At 41.8% G+C, this 14,669-nt stretch overlaps 1 protein-coding gene across 1 annotated transcript; it reads left to right on the top strand.

Moving 5' to 3' along the window:
• The first annotated feature begins 415 nt into the window (after nt 1-415).
• Nucleotides 416-11,063, top strand: emsy (EMSY transcriptional repressor, BRCA2 interacting). Its single transcript, XM_087807315.1, has 21 exons — nt 416-599; nt 1,309-1,427; nt 2,568-2,667; nt 2,742-2,816; nt 3,715-3,890; nt 4,144-4,299; nt 4,484-4,552; nt 4,669-4,928; nt 5,111-5,339; nt 5,433-5,642; nt 5,841-5,990; nt 6,069-6,242; nt 6,311-6,447; nt 6,814-6,987; nt 7,833-8,034; nt 8,377-8,541; nt 8,612-8,767; nt 8,942-9,060; nt 9,149-9,709; nt 9,847-10,218; nt 10,655-11,063. Exons 2-21 carry the CDS (start codon nt 1,319-1,321, stop codon nt 10,835-10,837), a joined length of 3,777 nt encoding a protein of 1,258 aa, XP_087663441.1. The 5' UTR covers nt 416-599; nt 1,309-1,318; the 3' UTR covers nt 10,838-11,063.
• Nucleotides 11,064-14,669: the final 3,606 nt, after the last annotated feature.

The following is a 14,669-nucleotide window of genomic DNA, read 5'->3' as shown; positions in this document are numbered from 1 at the left end:
AAAGACGCGTTCAGGGGAGTCTCGTATTTTTCTAAAGAGGCAAAAAGCACAACGATTTGGGAATTTTAAGCCCTTGGCTATTCCTGCACCGTTAGCGCCTCTAAATTTTTATTAGACATTTTCTATGACAATTTATCAACGGACTGGAGTCGACAAATTACTTTGATTTTTGCAATTTTTAGAACTAAGTTATCATAAGCCTTACACAACCCACCAGATTCTTAAAATCACCCACAGAAGAGAGTTGAAGCTCACCGATTTCACGACATTTTTCTTATTTTCTTGCAGTTTAAGAGGAATTAAATTCAAAATATTTCATATGGAGTGCAATTGCATCCATCTGCCCATAGAGGGAAGCACTTAGCAGATGCAAAGGGAGGCGATAGAAAAAAAAAGCTTTGTTGGACACGAAGAAGAACAACAACAGGCCGCCAGGTAGCAAATAGCACAACAGAAGGGAGGAACTCTTTTTCATTTTGTTCAGAAAAAATTTTCTGGCGACTAATTTACAACGCCATGTAGTCAGGGTCTAACGGTCAGATATGAGGGGTTAAGGTCGGATTATTTTTGAAACCGTGACGTGTTCCTGCTAACGAACGGTAAGACTCCATCAGCTCATAACATGAATCCCCAGCAGCCATGCTAACATTGTCCTCTAGAATCCTGTCATCCGTCAGTACATCACTGGGATTCAAACCCAAAACCTGTATTAGTGTCAGTGACATCACAGTGGCAACAGCTTTCGACTGTACGTGATACATTCAGAAGAATCACAGCCCACAATTTTTAAAGAAATTTCCTCATAGATGGCACCATATTTACACTTTAAATTGTTTATTATAAGTCTTGCGTTTAAAATTGTATGCAGTAAATCTAGTTCTTATTGGTTCATTCTAGCTATAGAATGGTTTGTTTTTTGTCGCCTCTACCAAGTAACCACTCAGAAGTGACGTTGAGGTGTTTCTTATAATAATGTAAACACTTTGAACTGTATTAAGAAAGAATAAATTAAATTCACCTCTCTTTCTGTCGATGACATTTCCAAGCAATAATTAACATGTGAATTTCGTTTTTGAAGAAAAAATATGTGACAAAAACACAAATTTCTCTTTTGATAATTATCAAATCCAGTGCTATTAATAGTTCATGTTAGCTGAGCAGTTTTTAGCGTTTTTCAAATTAAACGATGACACATTTAACATGGACATGCATTCAGGGTCAAATATTTATCGACACTTTGTAATGTTTATGGTTGTTTTTTTCAGAAAGATGTGTAATCTTGTGCAAATGTACTAACCCCTCCCCAAGATCCTCACAAATGATTCAGCTGGAGAAGCCAGTACTGACTGGTACGACCATGCCAGTCGTATGGCCGACCATCCTGGACCTGAGCCGTGATGAGTGCAAAAGAATCCTGCGAAAACTTGGTGCGTGCAAACACAACTTGAGTACATTTTGATATTAGTTTGTGAAGATGCATATTTTCTATGTAGGACGATAAATGATAATAAATAAAAAAAAGTAATATAGATATATAAATACATTACAAAATCTATAAATAAATGGATAAATATTAATTATTTATGATTCAATATTTGTCGAAGCATGGTGCTAATTTCTATGTATATATACTTTTTTTAATTTTTACATTTTGTCTCTAATTTATTTATGTATTTATACATTTTGTCTTTTATTTATTCATGTGTTTATACATTTTGTCATTTTTATATTTTGTTGTCCATATGCAAATTAAGTAGGCAGGTCAAACATCAGTCTGAAGCAGTGATTGGTTAGAAAGGCAAAACAAACTTTTAAATTGGTGTTGATCTCGAAACTATCTCTCCTGCAGCAACTAGTCTAAAGCATCAACGCTTTTCGGAAATCTTATCTTTATTTACTTAGACATTGTTCATATTCTGACATAATTGATACTAGAGAGTTTATTCTGAAGAATGTAGTATCTGAGTAGTTATACGATTTGTTAGAGTTGAAGAGAGACATTAAATTGTGGTTTGTTCACCCAGCTGTGCAGGAAATGAATAACTCATGTACTCTGATCACAAGAAATATAGTTAACATGACACAAACATAAAAGGCAATCTAATCTAATTCCACATCTATGTCAGCGCTGATCATAGATTATTAGCATAAGAATGAACATGTTCGATCTTTCCAGGATTAACTTAAGTTAGCGGTGAAGCTATGATGAACGTATGATGCTGTGAAGGCACCAGTAGTTGCTCCAATGACATCACTCTAACCAATCACTGCTTTAGACTGAGGTTCATTTGCCTACTTAACTTGCATACGGACAATCAAAGTTCAAAATGACAAAATGTATAAATGCATGAATAAGTAAAAGACGAAATGAATAAATACATAAATAAATGAAAGACAAAAATGTATAAATGCATGTACAAATAAAAAAAAAGGTAAAATGTATAAATGACTAAATTTGTATATATACATAGAAATAACATTTGTTTATTTTGTTATGTATTTATCCATTTATTTATACTTGTGTCATTTATTGTCCTTCATACTTTTCTACTCATCTGTTGATGCAGAGTTGGAGGCTTATGCAGGTGTTATCAGCGCTCTGCGGGCACAAGGAGATTTGACAAAGGAAAAGAGGGATCTTTTAGGCGAACTTACCAAAATTATGGGGTGACTCTCTTCACATACATTCTTTATGTTTTTAAATTGATCAGTTGTCTTGACAATATGATCTCATCTGACAGGATCTCTACAGAGCGACATCGTGCCGAAGTTCGCAGAGCTGTGAACGATGAACGTCTGGCTACCATTGCATACCAGTGAGTCTTTCTTATTGTTGTTTGTGTAGGAATATGGCCGGTGAGTGGATAATACATGCCTCTTGATCTTAAACACGCCTGGTTCCACGCACACGGTCCAGGACCAGAGGAGAGAAATCCTTCAAGACAGTTGCTCCTAAGCTTTGGAACGATCTTCCTCTCTCTTTGCGCTTGATGGATCTACTGACTCTTTCAAGAAACATCTTTAGACGTTTTTATTTGTTCAGGCTTTTCCTTGATTTTCTGGAACTCTTGAGTTGTTCTCAGTATTATCTTGACCTTAAAAGTATATACTTTATTGAATTTTGTTTTGTTTGTTTAAGCGCTTTGTGACCCTGGTCTGAAAAGGCGCTATATAACTACAAATTACCTACTTACTTACTTACTTATTTACTTAAAGGGCAACTAATGTGTTTATTTAAGTTTCTCTTAAATTGATCCTGGACCTCTATTGTACTCATCCTATGGATCTGTTTGAACAAAACTTCCTTAATTGAAATGTTTACATCTAGAAAATGCTTAAGCCCTGCCCATGGAAAACACTTTGATTTTCTGGAGAATAACTCTTGTTTACCATAACCACAACCATTCTGCTGTTATTGTTGTTTGTCACTGCACGTCGGACCAGGAATTGTATAAACAAAGCGGGGCATGATTACAGCTAGTTGGAGGAGGAACGCAACCCATTATTAAGTCATATTGTGCTCCACTTCTTGTAACCACTTGTTCGCTGAGATTTCAGACCGGGAGAAATTTATAAAGTAATAACTTCAAAACATTATCATGAGAGATTTACTGCATGGAAAGGAAGACTTTAAAGACAAAATAATGAAGCTTCGATTTTTGAATCAAAGATTTTGTTTTCTTGAACATTCTGAGTGTCCGATTTCTCCTACAGCATGTCTGGTCAGAACAGCTCAGCTGAGTGGTCTATTGAAGGCCGGCGGCTGGTTCCTCTGATGCCACGTCTGGTTCCACAAACAGTGTTCACCATGACGGCTAACGCTGTCGCCAATGCCACGGCTAATCAGAATGCCTCGCTGTTGTTGCCAGCAGAGACTGGAAACAAAGAAGGTAACTTTCCTCATTCTGAATAATGCACATGGCACTAACTGTGGCATGCCTCCTCAAAGCACACAGCAATCATTTGACAGCAAGTCAAAATCAACATGAATATGAGCTTATATACTTAAACTTGAGCAAATGTTAATTGGGTTTATTTTTTGACCTCTGTTAGTCCCAACACTCTGGAAAGACTTTGAGTTTAAATATATTAATTTTGCTATATGTTTTGGCTACTTGTTCACATGTTGCTCTCGTTACGCAGTGGTGGTCTGCTACTCGTACACCAGCACCACCTGCACTCCCAGCAACTCCACTGCAACCTGCAGCGCCATGGGAGCAATGATGAAGTCACCACGACCAACGAGCCCTTCATCTAACGTGGTGGTTCTACCCAGCGGGAGCACCGTCTATGTCAAGAGTGAGTTTTTCTTCATGACAAGCTAGCAGATATATAGTTATAGCAAATAATTCGTTTTCTATTATAAATGCGGATAGTTTAATCAAGCTACTGCAATGAAGACTTCATGCCACTAGATGGCAGCATCCATTAAAGCAACAACTCTTGACTTTTCACCACTTATTTTTCTTGGTGCATTTGATAGGTACTGACCACTGCAAGCCGGGAACACCCCACAAGATCTGCAGCAAAACGGAGAACTACACAATATTAGGCAGGTGGTCATAATGTTATGGCTGATAGTTTATTGAAACTGAAGGCCCAATCATTTGTTTTTATATAACATTCTCCTCACCTCATCTCCTCTGTGCCTTGTGTTTGGACCAGCAGGTGTGACCTGCTCTGATGAGGATGAGAAGCCTCGCAAGAGACGCCGCACTAACTCGTCCAGCTCATCGCCTGTGATGATTAAAGAAGTCACCAAGATGTCTCCTCCCGTAACCAAGAGCACAATGATGCCAGTTAGCGGAAGCCCCAAGATGAGCAATATCATGCAGAGCATTGCCAATTCTCTGCCACCACACCTCTCGCCCGTCAAGATCACCTTCACCAAACCAGCCATCCAGACGACCAACACCACCACTCAGAAGGTCAGAAAAAACTGTGACATCCTCTTCTGTGTCTGGTCCCTGCTTCATTCGTGAGAATCATTCTAAAGAGTTTGAAGTAGATAACACGTAACTGATTGAGCAGTTATTGGGAACTTTGATGGGAAGTTGCATTTATATCTCGAGTTAGAACTTTCTCCAACATCTGTGTTTTTTGTGACTAGGTTATTATTGTGACAACATCTCCAAGCTCCAACTTTGTACCAAACATCCTGTCCAAGTCGCACCCACACAGCCTAGCGGGCTTGTCCAAGCTTGGCTCTGCATCCGTTTTTGCCACGCCAGCTCAGAAACAAACGGTGGTTTTTCCTGCCAGCTCAAGCGCCACCACCGTTGCTGTAACTTCGGTGGTCTCCTCCACGCCCTCCGTGCTGATGTCAACTACAGCCTCAAGTGAGAACCATTAGATTACAAACTGGACTGATACTGTGTTCCAACAAACTTATAACCGTCTTTGATATACCTTTCTTGCCGCTTTCTATTTAGGTGCAGGGTCTGCTGCAGTGAAGGTGGCGTCCACTCGTCTCCCTTCTCAAAAAACCCTGATGGGTTCCACAGCCCAGATCTTGGCACAGTTCCCAAAACAACAGTCCCCCAAACATCTGCAAAATCCAGGAGTGGCCCAGTCCAGCACTGGGCACAACACTAGTAACCCCCAGTTGTCCAAGCCCACTATCCAAATCAAGCAAGAGTCTGGTTAGAACTTTTTTTTTTGCTTTTTATTTCCTTGATAACCTTTTTATTTTATCATTAGATTAATTTTTCCTTAAATCCTAATTACTTTCTACTCCCTATTTACTATTTTAAATAGATTTCATTCTTACTTTTCACCATTTTTATTTGTATTTCTTGCCCTTCATGTTTTTGTTTTTAAAGTATTTTCCTTCTATGCAGGCGTAAAGATAATCACCCAGCAGATCCAGCCCAGTAAGATTCTGCCCAAGCCTTCATCAGTGTCTCTCTCCAGCAGCAGCTCTTCACCCATTATGGTCGTGAGCAGCAATGGAGCAATTATGACCACAAAACTTGTCACACAGCCGACAGGTGTGTTCCATGCACACAATGCACACCTAACCTATATAACTTAATGCTTGATTTTTGATTTTCAATTGGTCCAACTAGCAACCCAGACCACATACACTCGACCCACCTCTAGCCCAAACATTGGCGCACGTATCAGTGCCTCCAGCTCCGGTGCAACTTATGTGAAGACGACAAGTGGCAGCATTATCACAGTCGTACCAAAGTCTCTGGCCACTCTGGGCGGGAAGATCATCAGCAGCAACATTGTGTCGGGTTAGTTGAACGTCAACACTATCAACCACATTCCTCACTTCTTTTAACTCTGCTTTCATCCACTGTAGGAACCACTACCAAGATCACTACCATCCCCATGACCTCCAAGCCCAACGTTATTGTTGTCCAGAAAACCACCGGGAAGGGAGCAACCATCCAGGGAATTCCTGGAAAGAACGTTGTCACAACACTCCTAAACACCGGGGTAAGTCATTTAGACAATTCATGTAAGATTCAAGTCATCTTCTTTATTTTTCAATTCAATATTGAAAGTTAAAATCCAAAATGGTTATTTCAAGACGCTTTATGTATAAATAACTGAAGAGAAAAGAAAAACGTTCTTTTAACAGTCTGAAACCTTTACGTTTATACTTTGACTCATAAACATTACACTACATAATGTACAAATGTTTAAAAACTGGCCATATATATATATATTATTTTATATAATTGTAATCTATTTATTATTATTTTCCTATAGTTTAAAATGTAGTACTTAAAAAGTTTTTACCCGTTAATGACCGTCATACGTGCGAATATTTGTGACTGAAATCCCTCGGTTCCCCACCAGGGCGAGAAGAGCGTGCAGGCAGTACAAGGAACCAAACCTGCCATCATCACTACCACTCGGCCCATCACCAAGATGATTGTCACACAACCCAAAGGACTAAGCTCTGGCTCCTCAGGCACTGCAACTAAGATTATCCCAACCAAGATCGTGTACGGCCAGCAGGGCAAGACACAGGTCAGATGACTTTTGTTTGAATAGTTTGTTTATCAAGGATTTCACAGAAATATTGAAAATATAACCAGATTCGTAGTTTATCTATGTCTCTTATTCTCTTTTTTATTCACAATTAGCAGCCTTTGGTATCTTTGTATGAGTTGTGTTGTTCTTTAGCTCACTGATGTGGCCTATATTTAACTTGCATACATGCTTCACACAGAGTGATGTCATCAGTTCTCTCAATCATATTACACTTGTAAAATCTGGCACTTTGTCCGTCGTATGGTATTTCATTCTTTAAGGCAACTTTATTGACACAGTCCCTGAAGCAATGTTGATAAAGGTTCAGCTTTTATTGGACTAACTCTCTAGTAGTTAGAAGATGGATCAATGGACAGAGCTAAGATTTCATTGGATCACTCAGCTGTCAATTCAAACTTCTGCTTTGGTGTTTGAGGAGACCATTTATGAATTAGAATTAGAATTAGACTAATTAATTTACACAAATAAAGGCTTGAGTACAAATTTGGTCCTGATGTCACACAAAACGGGCGACTCTGGACCGTCAAAATGAATCTCATCAATGGTGTCAAATAAATGGAGTGTAAAGTGAATATGTTAAGTTAAATAGGAACACCTGCTAATTTTTTTTGAAGACGTAACTTGTATGTTCTCAGCTTATACTTGAAACGGCACCGCAAAGTGATCTGGAAAAAATTTGTACTCGATCCTTTTTTTAAGAGCAGTGCTTTTTCCAGAAATATTTAAAACCAACTTCTGGTTAATATGCATTAGTTCTATTTCCCATCGTGCCACCACTGGGTCTCTTGTGCTCGGCTTTACATCGCTATGGTGTGTTTTAGGTCCTGATCAAGCCCAAACCAGTGTTCCAGGCCACCATGGTGAGTGAGCAGACTCGCCAGCTAGTCACAGAGACCCTGCAGCAGGTTCGGGGGTCCAGCGAGCTCACACAGACTGGACCAGATATTACTTCCAAAGATGAGTCCGGAGGAGCGATGGATACAAGCATCTCTAGTGGCGAGACTTCACAGAGCAGCACTCAAGGTGTCCCATATCATGAATTATTCTCAGCAGAAACAGCAATGATGTTTAAATATGAATTAAATTTGATGTAAAGTATTAATTGTTGATACTGAGTAATTAATTGTTGAGTGTTTTTCAAAAAAACGTTAATCATTTGTTCTCATTAAAGAAAAAAGTAACTTATCTAACAAGTTACATCATCAATAATTAGAACATTTTCCTTTTACTTAATTGCTTACAAACGTTATCCCATTAAAATCTTCCTTAAGACCTAAACAGGATTTCCAGCTTTTATTTAGTACTTTAAAAAATATATGTATTTTATGAAAGTTTGAGATAAATAATGTTTCGATAACTTCTCAGATTTGCAGCCTGTAGTTCATGTGGTAACCACAAGGGAGCAGGACTGGATAGAACAAGAAGTGTCGGTGGATCCAACTCCAGCCATAATTTACCAGGAAGTCCCAGTTGGAGAATCTCAGTCGGCTGCTTCCACCATCAAAGCTCTGCTGGAGCTGCAGCAGAGTGGTATGTTGCTGTTGCAACAAAAAGCTCAAGCTACAGTGAAAACTCAGAAATGCTGCTTCTGCTTCTCCAGCCATAGAGAAGGCAGAGTCCAAAGCTCGACAGCAGACCATCGACCTGAATCAGATGGCAGTTCCTCTACAGCTGGCTGCAGAGAAGAAGCCCAGTCCAAAACCTACCCAATCCTCCGTCTCTGAGCCCGAGCCCGTCAAGGAGTTTCCTGCAGCAGGTTTGTGTGTGTAGAAGTGTGCACTGTGTGTGTGTGTGTGTGTGTGTGTGTGTGTGTGTGTGTGTGTGTGTGTGTGTGTGTGTGTGTGTGTGTGTGTGTGTGTGTGTGTGTGTGTGTGTGTGTGTGTGTGTGTGTGTGTGTGGACATCTTAAATATCAGCAATCGATGCTACAGGCCCAGCCATCATTCACGCCTCTGAGGAAGTCCAGACCTCCACTCTACCTGCAGCGAAGCCTCTTAAAACTGATGTTACCGTGGTGTCCAGGCCGGCTGTCCTATCTGCCAGTCAGACGGTGAGTATGTAAACGGTTGTTTCACCAATCACGTAAACATTCCGCATGTAGCATAGGGTCACTCCCCGGTTCTCTTGGACTCTTCCAGGTCGTGACTGGCAAACCAGAGCCGGTGTTTGAAGTGAACGAGCTGGATTGCGACACATTAGATCCTCAGACTGGCTTGTTCTACCGTGCCAGTCCACCGGATACTGATGCCGTGAAGCCGCTCACTCTTGCAGCAGCGCCGCCCGTACAGGAGCAGCAGACCGTGAGCCAGACGGACAAGGACCCCAAATGCCAAAGCCCCGCCCACTCGGTCACCCAGCCACCACAGTTACAAAGCAGACCTCAGCTCAGCCAGCCCTCTTCCTCCACTTCCACCTCGGGGCCCGTCACCCCAACGATGACCATCAAGCTCCCGAAACTTCGGGATCACAGTCCGCTCAAACCTCAGACACCCAAGGAGAGACCACCAGCTGCAGCTCCCCCACTGGTCACTAAAGTCTCCTGTGCTGTGACGCTCGTGAAGCCTCCTCTGACCCCCCAGCTACCCAAACTGCAGCAGGCGCCCACATCCCTCCACAGACCACTTCACACGTCAATGTCCCACCCTCCACCGTTGCAGGCCCACCACCCTGTCGGCACTGAGAAGACCAGCCCCAGCCAGGTGAGTCACGCCAGGTGTTGTCATTTAGGTGTCAATTTATCCAGTTATTAGCACAAGTCATTAATTCATGTAAATGGACTACGATCAGAGCCTCTCTGTTTTGCTGTCATGACAACATTCCTGTTCTCGTCCCACAGCAGCCAATCATCACTCAAAGTGCAACGCTCACGAAAATCACCTTCGGCTCCTCATCAGCGTTCACCTGCGACGAAACCAAACAGATCCCCAAGTCCAGCTGTTGCCCGTCGGAAGAGAAGTCGTCGGTATCAGACATCCTGAAGATCTCCATGATGGAGGCAGAGATCGACCCTAGCATCGAGCCCATGGTGGTGGACTCGTCCAGTGACCGCAAGCCTCTGGTAAAGACTCTGGAAGTGTCTGGTACACTAGACCCGGGTCAGTTCATCAGCAGCTCTGCAGCTTCCATACGTCATGTAAAACCTCATCAGTTCAACCTTCTGCCAGCTCTAAGTGCCAATGCTGGGAAGGAGGACATGGAGGTCATTGAGGTGCGTCTTCAGTCTTTTTTCAACATCATTCTTAGTTAGTTGATACAGAATTCAAACTTAACTCATTTTCTACTCGCCTTAACTGAGGGTTGTGATTATTTTTAGAGTAATCTGTGCCTTTTTAGAGTTATAGGCAAAAATCTATGTCCATTTTAATGAAGCGAATGACCCCAAGTTGTGTTCCCCTTCATCTTCCTCCAAAATGACGCTCTTAAAAATACCCAAATTACCTCCATGGTGCTCGTCTGTAATTTCCCTCTAGTATTGAAGCCTGGACAAGACCAATTGTTTCAGTTTCAGTACTCCGCCATTGGTCGATATGAGGGTGAGTAGAAAATGAGTAAAGTTTAAATTTTGGTTGAAGTAACCTTTTAAGTCTTGAGACCATAATCGCTGTAATTATTTGATAAAACATCTTCACCTGTGGACCCAACAGGTGATCCCTCAGTACGCCATCTTGCCTGACTCGAGCCAGTCTAACGTTGTGGTGGAGCCCAGCGGCTTCCTGGAGATCACCAACTACACCAGTCAGCAGCTGGAGGAGGACAGTCCTATGGAGCAGGAGGTGGACAGCAGCAACGACGAGGCCCCGGCTGCTAGTCCACCCGAGCCACACTAACACCTCCACTCTGGACTTCTAGACTGTCTACTGGACAGGCAGCAGCCGGTCCACTTCATGTAGCCTTTGCTACATGCTTCTCCAACACAAGACTCAACATATTTCCTGTGTATTTTTTGTGAAGTAAAAATTGTACTCTAGAGATTTTGAATTTTTTTCACAACTTCAAGCCAGCAAGAATACTGTGTGGAAGTTTAAGAACTGTCAAAGTAAAGGGTTCAAAAGATTGAGTGCTGCTTTGTGTGCGCTAGCGGGCACCTGTGGTCTCAAACCACAGGATTGGCAATAAGTACACAAACCCAGGTACAGAGAGCGATGTATTCATGTTTGACCTGACAGACTCTGACACATAATTGTTAACATGAGCGTTGACCAGTAGCCATCAACACGCCTCATATACTGTACACCTCAACTACACTCATTAACTGCCCCTCTTGCAAATTGAAGAATGAAGTCAAACTAGCAGGAAAAAAATCAATAACCCTGGGAAAGATGATACCAGAGAGAGAGATAGATAGATAGATCAACTTGTGGTGGATCCCAGGAGCCCCACATTCACATTGATTCTAATAACTAAACAAATTGATAGACAAAAGACCTTTGTACCCCCAAAAACACGTGTTTCAACGAGTTTTGTTGATGAAATTCCACTTTGTTGTTGCTCTCAAGTGCCAGTTTCAAAGGTCAGCTGTCAAGGCTCACAATGCAAAATGCAGTTATTTATTATATTTGGTCATCAAAACTCCACTGATCTATTGGGAGCTGTATCTCCCTTTGTGGTCAGTCAAAGATGCAAATGATGAACAGATGATTATGCTTCTGTTTTTGTAAAGTTTTAGAAATGATATACACAAAATACCTTTTTGTACCTTCTCCACCTGAGTCAAACCACACGTTTAAACACATTTAAGCAATTATATGTTAGGTTTTCATCTTTAGACAAGACAACCACAGATCTGTACCAAAATCACCTGAAAGTTAATATTCTGTAAATAAAAAATAGTCAGTTATCGGCATAAATGATTAGAAATACAAATTTACATCACTTTTGATCTTACTATACAACTGCATAATCAAGGCTGTTTTTGCTTTATCTGCTTCAAGCAAGATCGAGAGTGGACTGGATCCAAGTAAGGGCTTTAAAGCTATCTTTAATGTGTGTCAGAGAATTTGCATCTTAACCAGTTTTTCCCATGAAGTCCCTGGAAGCACAAACACAACTGCAGGCTACCATATTTCTTATCGACCAGCGATGCATAATGGGGACTCTCCTCAGCCTATATACTGTATGGGGGAATTCCAAATAAGTGCCAATGCAGGGAAGGACACCATGAAGGTTGTGGAGGTGCGTCTTAATTCTTCTTCCAACATCATTGTGAGAAGGTTGACACAGAACTACTGTTCATCTTACTCAGGGTGATGATCATGATCTAGTGTCGAGTCCATAATTGCTCTTGTCATTTGAAAACAAATCATCTTCACCTGTGGTTCTAACAGGTCCATCAGTACGCCATCTTGCCTGACTGAAGCCAGACGTCATGGTGGAGCGCAACAACTTTCTGGAGAATTCACCAATAATTCTGATGCAATAAAAAGGGAACAGTCATGAACGATCGTTTTACTGCAGCCCAAGTCATAGGGAGGGAAAACGGAGAAAAATGCGATATCTCTGGATTTGGAAAGCATTCACTAGTAAACCCACCACCTTCTCCATCCCAGTCGTTTATAGGAGGCCTTTCACAATCTGAACCTGAATCTGGTTCTGCTTAACTTTTCTTACCTTATTATTACCATCTGTTAAAAAGGAAGCTTTCCTTGCCACCTTCTCCTTGTTTTTGGTTGGTACCTGTTCTGTTTTTCTCTTGTACTATAAAGTGTTATTTAAACGGTATGTAGAACACAAGCAGCCATTTCCTCAATAGGACAAAACTCCTCTTGTGGATATGTCTTTGCACTCTGGACTGTTGGCAAGAGAAAGTACACCGGTTGTCTTCTAACACTTTTTGCAGGTTGGTGTTTGTTAAAAAATCTGTTTCAAATAAAAACATTCCTGAATGGCTGACGCTATTCACTTGTTTTCTGCTTACCAAGTAGACAATGGCACTGTTTATTGTTTTCTTGTGTCCTAGGAAATAACAGAACTTTGTGGATACAAAATATCGTTTAAACCTCTCTTGAGTTAAATGCCCAATCATAAAGATATATTTCCAGTCCCAAATTGTCCTTACCTCTAGAAATAGAAGTAAGGACTTGCAACTTTAGGATAACGTGTTTCACTGTCCCCTAATGTTGTTCTGATGGAGAGTGAAATATCAACCTTGGATCTGTTCTAATGTTTGTAGCTAAGTATATCAAGCTTCTCTGGACTTTCTTGGTATACCTTTAACCAAATCCCGTAGCCTCTGGATCCGCAAAGGGGCAATATCTCCTTCATAGTGAACAACGAGAAGATCCCCCTACTGGCAGAGCATCCAATCAGAAGCCTGGGCAGGCTCTACACATCTGAGCTATCAGACAAACACATGGTTGCCAAAGTAAACAAACAAACAGCCCAGCTCATGGATGTCTTGAGGAAGATCAACAAGAGCTACCTCCCTGGAAAATTTAAAGTCTGGTGCTACCAACACACTCTGTACCATCCGGTCATGTGGCCGCTCTAGCTGAGCGAGATTCCCAAAGGAGCTCTCTAGACAGATCAATAAAGTTTATCTATCTATCCATCAATTACAGCATCAGCAGTGATGCAAATGGACACCAAAGCAAATAGTTTTATCCACAAATGGCTGGGACTCCCACAGTGCCAGTCCAATGAGGCACTCTTCAGCAACACACTTGCACTACCTCTGAAGTCCATCAGCTTGGGTTACAAGCAGGAGAAGGTGAGACTCGTCTTCCAGCTTAGAGACTCACCAGACCAGACCGTTCATCAGGGCTGAGGTTCAAAAAGGACGGAAGTGGGATGCAGTCCAGACGGTGGATAGAGCCATACGCCAGCCGAAGCACCAGGAGGTCATGAGATTGGTGCAGTCAGGCAGGACTGGCCTTGGCTGGGGTTCAAATGCCAAGATGTGGTCCAAAGCCAGTTCAAAGGGAAGACAGTACCTGAGTCATCTCTGAGGTGGTGAGGATGGAAGAAGTGTCCTACAAGGAGAAAGCTGTGGGGCAGTGCCAGCAAGGGAGGTGGACAAATTAAGAGGTGGGTGATAACAAGAACCATCCCCTGGGTGGACATGTGGAGAATGCCCCTACCACGTCTTTATGATTCAACACAAGCCACCCTCCCAACCACCAAGAACATCAAGCACTGGTATGGAAAAGAGGAAAAGCTGTCTCTTAGAACCAAAATCTGCAGTACATTATTTTCGCTTGTAAGACAGCGCTAATGCAGAGCCAGTACAGGTGGCGCCATGACCTGGTCCTGCGTAAGATTGCCGATATATCCACAGAGTGGAGCTTAAAGGCTGACCTCAACCTGCTGCTTAGGTTCCCTCAAGAGATAACCACAACCACTCTACACCCTGACATCGTCATCTGGTCATCTACCATCAACAAAATGTAAAGTTAAAGAAGGTCATCAGGGACATTGCCGAGGAGGCGGAGCAGGGGAGTTTCTGTAGTTAGATGTGGTGAGATCGCTCGCAAACATTTTGTACCTTTTGAACTTGTAATATTAGATGAAAACAGTTCCACTTCTTGAGGAAGAGAGTCAGGACTTAAATATAACCAAAGGGAAAGGTAAAAATGGCCAAAGCCCATGAGAAAACCGCTAAAAGCTCACCTGAAGAAGCTAACGCACGCTCACCGGCAGAAGACATCATTGGCGTGATAAAGC

The sequence above is a fragment of the Callionymus lyra genome, chromosome 14 (genome assembly GCF_982586985.1).
Source record: "Callionymus lyra chromosome 14, fCalLyr1.hap1.1, whole genome shotgun sequence".
In the NCBI taxonomy this organism is placed as follows: Eukaryota; Metazoa; Chordata; class Actinopteri; order Syngnathiformes; family Callionymidae; genus Callionymus; species Callionymus lyra.
The sequence above is the reverse complement of the archived record's forward strand: the minus strand, read 5'-3'. Positions and strand labels throughout refer to the sequence as shown.

Coding starts and splice junctions, on each gene's coding strand:
- emsy (XM_087807315.1), top strand. CDS start 1,319: ATGATTCAGCTGGAGAAGCCAGTACTGACTGGTACGACCATGCCAGTC. Junction 4,929..5,110: donor CCAACACCACCACTCAGAAG/GTCAGAAAAAAC, acceptor TTTTGTGACTAG/GTTATTATTGTGACAACATC. Junction 6,988..7,832: donor GCCAGCAGGGCAAGACACAG/GTCAGATGACTT, acceptor GGTGTGTTTTAG/GTCCTGATCAAGCCCAAACC.